At 33.6% G+C, this 11,265-nt stretch overlaps 1 protein-coding gene across 3 annotated transcripts; it reads right to left on the bottom strand.

The window, feature by feature from the left end:
• Positions 1-304: 304 nt before the first annotated feature.
• On the bottom strand, positions 305-9,622 carry LOC111410635 (tubulin-folding cofactor B). 3 transcript variants are annotated; one of them, XM_023041072.1, is made up of 9 exons: positions 9,495-9,622; positions 5,801-5,927; positions 5,035-5,186; positions 4,507-4,625; positions 3,778-3,839; positions 3,319-3,360; positions 2,304-2,437; positions 2,163-2,232; positions 305-621 (listed from the first exon to the last, which is right to left on the bottom strand). In XM_023041072.1, the coding sequence occupies exons 2-9, from the start codon at positions 5,900-5,902 to the stop codon at positions 574-576; spliced, it is 729 nt and encodes a 242-aa protein (XP_022896840.1). In that variant the 5' UTR covers positions 5,903-5,927; positions 9,495-9,622; the 3' UTR covers positions 305-573. The 3 variants fall into 3 exon arrangements, with proteins under 3 accessions (XP_022896840.1, XP_022896841.1, XP_022896842.1); XM_023041073.1 differs by having other exon boundaries at positions 5,801-5,922; positions 9,495-9,615; XM_023041074.1 differs by lacking the exon at positions 5,801-5,927 and having other exon boundaries at positions 9,495-9,615.
• Positions 9,623-11,265: the final 1,643 nt, after the last annotated feature.

Genomic DNA, 11,265 nt, shown 5'->3' with positions numbered 1-11,265 from the left:
TTAATATGAAAATTCATTTGATTATTTCCTTTTTTTGATTAATGTCATACAAGATTATTATTGTAGTTACTCATTACGAATAGCATTATTCTTATAACCGTCAGTAAATAAATTATGAGAAGAGGTAGGGGTCTACGTCAACTGTCAAGTTAACCCATCCAGGTCTAACTTGAGACATTCCCAACGTAGACCATGCAAAGGCCAGGGATTGAGAACCCAGAATTTTCTCAAAATCCTTAGAAAATTTAGATTGCATGCTCCAAGAGAATCCCTAAAGAATTCTTATTGCTAGCAAAGAGGGTGATGCACGAAAAACTCCACAAAAGAAAATCATGTAAATGTAAGATCTGTTGGCTGCAATTGCAGACATTAATCAAATCATCAAGTAAAGCTGCATTCACCAAACCAGAAAACAATTATAAATTTAGCAGTCATGCCATTGCCATGCAATTAATCATAGCACGAAATGCTAAGTTTTCCTTCAGGCTTGTCATTCCAGAAATCATAGAAGTGGCTCTGAATTTAGTTTGAAATTAATCAGGAGTGAAACATAAAAGCCTTTTTTTTCGAGACTCATATTTCCTCTTCCTCAAACGGATCTTGTTCAGGAAAATCACCAACCTGAGAAATATTCAAATCATTTCAATGAACAAAACTATTAACAAGCGTTCCAAAAGCAAAAATACTAGCAACAAAATACATACAATTAGAGTTCTAAAAAATGTGGCAAGGCGACAAGGTTAAGCTTCAAGCTTTTACAGAGCCAAAATGAGCCTAGGCAAAGCTTATGCGTAAAAAAGCGTCAAGTCTGGCTAGGCAGCGAGGCCAAGTTTCGCGTCTCGATGATGCTTAGGCGAGCTTTTTAGAACATTGCATAGAATAATAATCTTATGTGAATTAAAAGAAAAGGTCACAGGGACATTCTTATACTAGATGTAGATAGATGACTAAGGGGAGACGTGGCAAATGGAATAGAATAGATAATCAGCTGCCAATAATCTCAGTGCAATTCAGTCAATCAATAAAGTCGAAGAAAACATGGGATAAACATTTTTAGCATTGGAAACACAACATAAACATTTCCTACAGTCCGTTTATCCTAGAGATGAGTATCTTTCATTTCCGAACACAGTTATGCCAACTGTAATTCAACAAACCCCAGACAATGACAGAAAATTATCTGAAAAAAAAAAAAACAACAAACAAGATAACTATAACTTTCCTCCAAGAAAGCTAGAATCCAAGCTTCTCAACAATGTTCAAGTCCACCAACAACCACCTCAGTCTCTTTCATCCTTGGCAGCCAGTATCAGTCTACATTCCCAATCCATCTCTCTTGGTTCAATTTAGCATTTTTGTTAAATTTTATATATTATAAATGTCTACCATTGATGAATAATTGAGTATGAGCAATTATGCTTATGTAGAAGAAATAGGAATCGGATGTTTCACATTTATGATCTGCAGAAATGTAGAAGCAAGGTGGGGATTGAGCAGTAGATAGGCAGGTTAAATTAGAGGGTTATCTAGACATAGGGCTGCCTCTGGCATAGATCAACCTAAATTTAAAAGAAATCTCTTTCATTCAGCAGAGCTCTGGTTCAAATGGTTCACGAATCCATTTCAGGGGTACCTTTTATTTTCTCTTTTTCAGTTATGGTTCTGTGGAAAGAAGTTTCATTGGCAAGGTGGTATCTTCTAGGAGATCACTGAAGCTTGGAGTTTAACTGATCTTTGCTTGAACTTAGCCCGACTAAGGCCAACTTAAGTTAGGATAACCAAGTGCCAAGCCTTTATATGAAATTGAAACAATGTCCTTCTCCCTGAACGGCTTTCTAAGCTCCAATTCCATTGTAATGCATATTCATTTTGTACAGTAATTTGAAAATTAAGTTCAATCATAATTTGCTTTCAGATTTCTTGAATCAGCGCAGCAGTTGAGCTAATGTTTTCCCATTATATGGATATACTATTGTAAATTTTCATGTTTTATTAGATAAACATGTCAGCTCGTTCTAGATAATAATGAGAAAATGTGGTTCTTTAACTAGGATTCATGTTCCCCACATTATTATCTACAATAAGATTTCAGATTTGGTTCTGCACATATATATTTTCCATAAACGAACAGCCTCTAAATTGCAATGTCTACGAGTACAAACCTTCACTTTGTCTGGTCTGACCATTCCACCATGAAGCGGAGGGCAATCAAAATATCGCTTTCCTTTCACCCTACGCAAGAAAGCCGTATACATTAAAGCTGCCACAAATATTACGAACATTAGAAGTTGGAGGTCACATACATGCCATCATGTTTTCCCAAAGGTTCATCATACTGAATTCCAACCCAAAAACCAGGTGCAAGAGTTTCTGCCTGCCCCACAAATTTGACGACCCCTCTCTTCTCCCCTGGTTCAACTTGACATCTATCCCCCACCTTTTTATCAAGGAAAAGAAAATTGTGACTGTTAATTATGAATTTAGACAAAAGAAAAAAAAAATTGAATATTAATAAAATTTGAAACATAGTGGATGGCAAGTTAAAAGAAAGTAATATACAAAGTAACATATGAAGAACTTGTTCTGCATTCAAGCTTTTTCTAGATCTAAATCTGTGTTCTTAAGATAAACACATTGTACGTGTCAGATTAAATAACATCAGAATTAATATCAATTATAATTCATAGTGCCATGTCTGAGAAGTCTTAAGGAACCAGAAATAATTAATAATTTGCAGTTTATTTCTTGGTTAAAGAATATTTAGAGAACGAATGGTCTTTAATGTGGAGTAGCCATGCTCTTCTTAACAACTGCACCAAACTCTGATGATTCAAGATTGAGAAATGCCGAAATATTTTAAAGCTTAGGGATTTATCATCTCAAAAACCTTGTCAGATCTTTCTTACATACCCAAATCAGAACACTGATGAGGAATCAACCATCAGCAGCCAATAAACACGTTTCAGAAGTTATCATAGAGCAAACTTATAATGTGATCACCATAAAATTGGGAAATTTCTTTACCAGATTCAGTGTGTCAAGAATAGTTATATTTGTACAAGTTCATATGATGGATTCTGAAATGCTTTAGTAACATGAAGAGACAATGCTAAACCTAAAAGAAGTAAGTGTAGAATTTTGGGATATTGTGGAATCAATAGCAGCCTTTGATGAGGATTCTCCTTGATCAACTGCTGATAATGCTTATCTTTTACAAGCATGCACTTAACACTCCCAGGAAACAGGCATCTTTGAGAAAGCTATATACGCGCGTAATTTCGATCGAAAATAAGAACGAAAAAGTTCAAATTAACCAACCTTTATATTTGCACAGAAATCCTCCATGAAGTTGTCCGAAATCTGTCGGTAGAAAAGAAAAGATACAAGTCACAGAAATGAAAACAGTACTACAAACAAATAAAAATGTCAAGGTTGCTTAACTAGCAATAATCTTTGCTCATGTGGATAAGTTCTACACTTCAAAAGAATGCAAAAATCAGCCATAACAAGAACCTAGCCATATTCTAAACAAACATGGAGCGGGCTACGTGAATCCTTTTTGGACATTCTTATTGGCTATAGAGCTAGGACTGAAAGGTCAGCTCTGAATCAGAGAATTCTCGTTTTTTTTTAAAAGAGAAAAGAGCATCACAAGAATTTTATATTTGTTGAGTACAAGGGAGACGTGCGAAGAAGCACAGAGATTATCATGCTTCTAGAATGGAACTCAGAAAAGCTATCCACAATACATTCCAAAGATACTGAAGAGATGTATACTTTAGACTCGTGATCAGATGGATGTTGATGTCCAAATTTTTCCTTGAACTTTCTGAAAGTACCTGAAACACAAATTATGCAATGAATTGAGGGTCATATCAAGTTATTGTTCATCTCATTACGAGGTAAGAACCTAGGCAAGAAAAATGTGTAAGACATAATTACAAATACCAACGAAAATTGAATTGACAGCTGCAATTCGACCTACAATATTGCCCGAGTCACCTACCTAATATAAAGCTGATGGATGGTATTAAACAAACCAAGCCTCAGCTTCAAAAAACCTATTCAGCTATAGATGTGGTGGAACTAATGCATTATTATGACCAGGGGTGGACCTGGGGGGTCCTATAGGATCAATTGACCCCCTAGTTTCTGCCTTTTTTTTTTTTTTTTAATAAAGAATGTCAACGTCTAAAATCTACACAATAAATATATTATACAATGGGCAGCTTCAAACTCAACTTTGTGCCTTTGTCTCTCTCTCCCAATTTGTCGACTACAGACTGTCATTATCATTTACAGTTTACCCACCGTCTGAAAGTTTGATTATGACCCCCTAATCGAAAGTGTTTGGGTTCACCCTTGATTATGACCTTGAAATTCATCACTATTTTCATAAAAGAAGCCGATAGAACACACTGGTGCAAAAAATAAACTAATTTACGATTGTATCTTTATTTAGCCAAAGGCAATGGTGGAAACAAAGATTATGACCACAGAGACTACCATCACGTTTCTCATATGCCTCTTCAGAAATTTTGTATTTCTCAACAAGTGACGTGTCTTCCAGCCAACCCCCAGATGTTACAGATGATGGGTCCTGATCGATGACATGCAGCCGGAAACTACAAAAGAAGATATGATGCATCCAAATAAGTTAGAGAAAATTTAGTCTCAAATCATGTAATCATGATAATGGAAAGTGACAAAACTTCTTTTCATTTTTATGGCACCATAACCACAAAGCTTCAGATTTGACAGTCATAAAAAAAAATGAATATTATAACACAGACAAAAGGGGCAACAAAAACTTGAGAAGTTACAACAACAACATGCTGAAACATCTAAGAGACTGACTATTTACCATGACCATCTTCTGTCAAAGTAATTATTGAAAGAAAAATTATGGGAATTTAGTGGAGAGGAATCAAAATTAGAAAACCGTAATAAGATGTGGACATTTATAATGTTTATTTATTAGCACATGTTCACCAAAAAGGGGAGGATTTAAAATGAAACTGACACTGAACTGACCCGTCTTGTGGGGAATAAAAACCCAGGGATCTTGCATCATCACCTACGTCTGCAATTTTAGCTCCAGTATCGTCATAAAGCTCGAGGAACATGGAATTGACAGAAGTACCACATTTCTTCCACAACTTCTCTTTTACAGCTTCTACTGTCATCTGCAAAGAAAATCAAGATTATATATCTCAGACCCATCACGAGAAGCCAAGCAATTCTTGTTTCATGCCTCGAATGCTTTTAGCAGAAGAACCACATGTAATCTAGCCAATACATTTACATTTTGTACATACATATTTCTTACGGCCTATGTTACTTGAACTCTTGGTTTACAATGCTGTACCCATGCCAGGCTTCATGCTTGACATGACACGTGATATGTGTCCAATGCTTAAAATCAGCACCAAGCACTGAGCCACAACCAGACTTTACTAACAAAAGTAACCAAATGTTCTTCTTTTGTGCCATTTTTGTCTTTTCTTTGTTGTCAAAGTTATATAGAACATATATATATATATATATTCTTCAGTATGCTTACTGATTCTACAAATAACGTGCCCATGTACTCAGCTACCTATATCCAAATTCAACACGAATTTGTAGTCATATCCTTTCACGTGAAATTGACAGTTAATATGTTTGGCACTTAGATTTACCGAGGAGACAATTTACTGGTACTAAAAGTCATTTTTCATGAATTGATTGATAGCTGGACAAAGTTAATTGAAGAAAGACGTAAAAACATCATTTAAATTAACTAGAAAAAGAAGTCCACCTGTAGAGAGAATCGAACGTCAGCTGAAAAACTTTTGATGTTAGAATGGGTGACACGTAAAAGAACCGATTCATCCCCCTGAATTTGTAGCCGAGAACCCATGTCCTTTCTTTTCTCTGTAGCTACACTGAATATTGTCTCCAATAAAATAGATTCTTAAAAACCAAAAATCACCTCATATAGAAAGCAAACTCAAAATTTAAAAAAATGCTCGCACAGCATTTTCCATTATCTTATAAAGTATAAACAGAAAAATCTCCCAATTTGTTAGATTGCAGTGTATCGTAGTATAAATGACATTATATGAGCACATAAATGCAACCTGTCCATATGCAACCAATTCTAACATAAAATTAAAATATTAAGCTATAATGTTTTCATACAATGGTAAACTGAATTGGCAAGTTGTGGTCTGATTGGATGGAAAAATTCAAACATTTTGCCCCTGCTTGACCCCCATTTTTCTAAAAACTCATTTTTACCCCCTAAAGTCATTCTCGACCACACATTCTTCGAGTAAAAAAAATTGGCACGTAAACCTAAGGCTATGTTTGATAGCCCAATTTTTTCCATGGAAAATGGAAAACAATTTCCAACTTCCACTTTTAGTCTATTTGATTGACAAAATTTTCTAGGGAATTGACTTTCCCACTTTGGCCGCCACGTCAGCATTTTCTTGGTTTCCATGTTTCTTTTTTTTTTTTTTTAATTTTTTAAATTTCCCAATTGTAAAAGATGATATCTCTTAAATTGACAATTTTCATGTAAAACAAAACCAAATGAACACCAAAAGATAGATAATTTTGGATTTTTTGGATTTCTTGTAATTTATTAATTTATTTAATAATAATAATAATAATAATATTATTATTATTTTGCAATGAAAACAAATTTTAGAAACAATTGTAAAAGATGATATCCCTTAAATTGACAATTTCCATGAAAAACAAAGCTAAACGAACCTGAAAAATTATACCAGTTGACAATTCCCAATAAAACAATTTTTAGGTAATTCAATTCCTTGAAATTCGTTTTCTTTCCACCCAAATTCCATCATTGCAATCAAACGGATCCTAAAATCTTATCCTACTTTTTAACCACAAATTCTCCAAAAAAATAAAAAATAATAAAAAAATCACTATTAGAAAACTTATTTTTTTATGAAAATGGGGCTCAAACACACTCTTTTGTGTAACTGGGTAAAATTAATAATTTGACCCAATCCGCCCTAAATCATCCTAATGGACCCGAAACATGACGTGCGTCAATAATGGATGTTGCTAGGTACCAGACCCACCAGTAAGGTTGACTTTAACCTTCTTTAACTATAGTGGATTTAATAAAAAATTTGACAAAATTTCCACCATAAATCAGACAAAAACTACCTGAAAAGAAACAAAATTTTCCAAACATATATTATCTGAAGATACTAGGGACCATTTGTCCATCTAACACATACTAAACAAAACAAACTGTAACCAACTCAATCATTTTGATATAGATTACAATACAACCCAGAAGAATATAAAACTACAAAAATGCAGTGAGTCCATATGCTTAAATACTTGAGACATTAACTTAATTATATGAATCATACAAACTGATTATGGCAATGGCTTAACTTGATATATCAACATGCTCAAATGTTGCTCAATTCAGCTAAGGGTTACAAAATATATAAACTTGTAACTCAGTGAGTGGACAGTTCTAAATAAGTATACTTTTCCCATTTATATATATTTACTAAAAAATCTTATTCACTATATTACAACTTTAATAAAATCTAAAATCTGATAATTACTTTTAATTCAAAAAAATGATGGGAAAATAAAATCCTTTATTTTTAGATAAACAATTAAATATAACTATATAAGTAATCTGATACCAATGAAAATATGAGTAAAAATGTCATTTCACTTTACTATAAGATGGAATCTTTATTCTGTAAACTGAATAAACTGAATTCTGTAATCTAAAATTTGATATACTAAAAAATCACACCAAAAGGCACCCGAAATAATCATACCCATGTGTCGATTAATATTGATGTACATGGGAAGACTATTCATAATCTGATAATTCTATAATTCTTAAATTCTAGTTATGCGCGTGCAGAATTGCCCAAAGGTTATATATTCTAGTCATACACTATGGAAACGTATTCACAACAATGCAGAGCAAATACAATTACCATATCTAGTCGTATTTAGTGAAAACGCATTCACACAAGTGCAAACACATTCACACCAATGCACAGCACATAAAATAATCATATTAGGTCATACTCTATGGAAATGTATTCGCACCCGTGTAGACTCTGGTAAAATCACTTAGGGTAGTAAGGGTACTTTTCGGTAGTTTTAAAATAAGCTTTACATATATTGAAATATTTAATACTGATACAATATGACGATAAAATGCAGATGAGTAAAATACATAGGGTACTTTGACTACTTTGCAGTGGTTTTAAATAAACTTTACATATACTAAAATAATTTTTACTGATATAACATGACGATGATATAATTTAACTTTAAAAAGAATTGCTTATTTCATGCTGTCTGATTCAATCATCTAAAATAAGTAACTTTTACAACTTATATAATTTACAATAAGCAGTATAATAAATAAACATTTCATGTATGCGTTATAAACTAATATAAAGTAATTAAGTGCTTATTTTCTGAAAAATAAGGTTTTCGCTTCCAGAGATATAGAAAGTAATCTCACTAAGTTCATGAGCTTCTCCAAACTTTCACGTTGCACTGAAATAATGGTATAATTACTCAAATCACAACCAGACAAATAAACTAATGCAAATTCATCTCTCCTCAGCTTCTACATTTTCTCTTGCATCTCCATTTCTCTAACTTTTATTTTCTTTAATTATTTACCAACTAATCACCAGACTCGATTGAATATCATTAATCCACTAATAATTTCTGAATTCAAGTCACTACCTATCATAACCCATATACATAATCCAACACCTAGACTCCAATATTTTTCAATTTAGCTTCATTCAAACCTTTAAAATCTGAGAAACTAAGGTAGTGGTTGGTTTGCGTTTTCATTTTCCATTTTCATTTTCAAAACGATTTTTAGTTTTCCCCGAAAACGGCCCGTTTTCCACGTTTTGAGCGTTTTCCACATTTATAACAGAAAACGCTGAAAACGATAAAAAGTCGTTTTGCGTTTTCAGTTATAAATTTTAACTCGTTTTCGAAAACGACGGACCAAACTCGTTTTCCGCATTTTCGAAAATAGAAAACAGAAAATGGGCCGAAAACGGCAAACCAACCACGGCGTAAATGTTTGACAAAAACAGCACTAAACTTCCAGAATATAGAAACGTAACATTCTGTATAGAAAGTTGGCACATAAACTTTTGACAGAAATAGCACTTTTCTGGACAGAATTTCAGACTAACACCATTGTATTACCTTTGCTCAAAAATAGTTTAAAATTGCATAAATAATGGAGGAAATCCAAGCTCAAACCTTTAAATCGAGTATTTGGTATCATAAAGAAAAAGTAAATAAAGAATAGGTCTCTCTTTCACAAACTCATTTTCAAAGTTTCACTTTCTTCAACATATCTTCTCCGATATTTATTTTTCCTTCCAAATCTTTAAAGTTAAACCACTATTTACAAACCTAAATGTAACAATATTCAACAACAAAGAATTACTTACCTAAGGAGAAATCGGAGGAATGGATAACTCAAGCTTGAAAAAGTCGGCCCTGCTTTTTTCCTCCTTTCTCTTCTCTCTCTTCTTCCCTTTTCTTTTTGTTCTTCTCCTTACTGCTCTACCTTTCCCGAAAGAAAAATGGAACCCTTTTTTCTTTTAGTTAATGTAGAAATTGTGTGATTGCAAATTAAGTCCCCAATATTCATATAAGATAACTTTTAGCCCTTTTATTATAGTAATAGAGAACTAAATCCCTAGGTTCATATTTTATTTTAGTTATAGCCCCTATGTACTCGTAATTATAGAGTAGAACCCATAAAAATTAGGAAAAATTGCAGCGACGATCCCTAACTTTTCACTTTTTTTAGACTTTAACATAACCTCCAATTTTTGCCACTCACAATTTCAAACATTTCAAAAATATATACCTGGAGTCTAAATGGATGAAAACCGTCCATTTAACTATTAGTTGACCAAGGAAGTTAAAATTTGATTAATTTTGATCAAAGTAAAAGGGTAAAATGGTAACTTTGCTATTTAACCTTATAAAACAATTAAAATGAATAACTAAAACAAAATAAAAAAATAAAAGGAAACTATCCATCTCCTTCCCCACCCTCAAAACCTCGAATTGGAAAATTGCAGCAACTAATCTTTGGATTTCTACTCCATTTCCCAACTCTAATCTTTGGATCATCCATTAATACATCAAACTATAACAACATAACAAGCGCCCTAATCACGTTCTCCCTTGCAAAATCCTCTTGTGCCAGTGGACAATGTTCCGCCTTTCTAGCCACCAAATTTGCAACTCTTATTTGAACACTCATCGACGAGTCCCCTAAAACTTGAACAACAATCAAAACCCTTGATTCATCAATTATTGAGGTCATTCTTTCCTTATCATTCGCTAAATTATAAAGTGCAACTATTGCTGTAATTTGAGCATTTGGGGATGAATTATCTTTATAAATTCCACCTTCAACTTAGTGATGGCAACAGGGCGGGGCGCTCTGACCCCACCCCGCCCCATTTGGCCAAAATCCTGCCCCACGCCACCTTAAATGGGCGGGCGGGGATGGGGCAATTTTTTGTCACATTTGTTGCCCCGTTTTATTTTTTAATTTATATTTTTTTAAAATTTTGAAAGTTTCGAATTATGTTATTATTAAAGAATAAATTTCAAATTTCAAATGGGTTTTTAACAGGTACACTGTCTAAAAATAAAATTATTAATTTTTTTTTTAATTTTTCCTTCATGAGGCTGGGTGACGGGTCACTCCACCTTTCTCCGCCCCCGTCAACCCGTTCGAGGCGGGTTTTTGGATCCCATTCGAGGGGGGGGGGATAGGGTGGTGCGAGGTAAATTGTCATCCCTACTTCAACTATATTTTTCTTATTTCTATCATTATCTTTAGCTAATGAAAGCTAATTCATTTGCAGCATCAATTTTATCTTGCAATTGACCCATACGTAACGAAGCAATAAAAGACTAAGCCCAAGAAATAATTGGGTCGTTGCTAGCAATGGGTGGAGAGGGAGGGTAATGTAAGCACGATACCTTCACTGACTCTGGAGCTAGTGGTTCTGCTGGGTGGCAATAATGGTGAAGGGTTGCAAAGAGACCATTTGAGGAGTAGGGATTGCAAAGGGCAATGTTTGAGGTTAGGGGTGGAGTGAAGAATGACATGAATAGTTTTTTCCTTTTATTTTGTTTTAGTTATTTATTTTAATTGTTTTATAGGGTTAAATAATAAAGTTACCATTTTACCAT

This window comes from Olea europaea, chromosome 15, assembly GCF_002742605.1.
Source record: "Olea europaea var. sylvestris chromosome 15, O_europaea_v1, whole genome shotgun sequence".
In the NCBI taxonomy this organism is placed as follows: domain Eukaryota; kingdom Viridiplantae; phylum Streptophyta; class Magnoliopsida; order Lamiales; family Oleaceae; genus Olea; species Olea europaea.
Note: the sequence above shows the minus strand (reverse complement) of the source record. Positions and strands in the feature narration are given on the sequence as shown.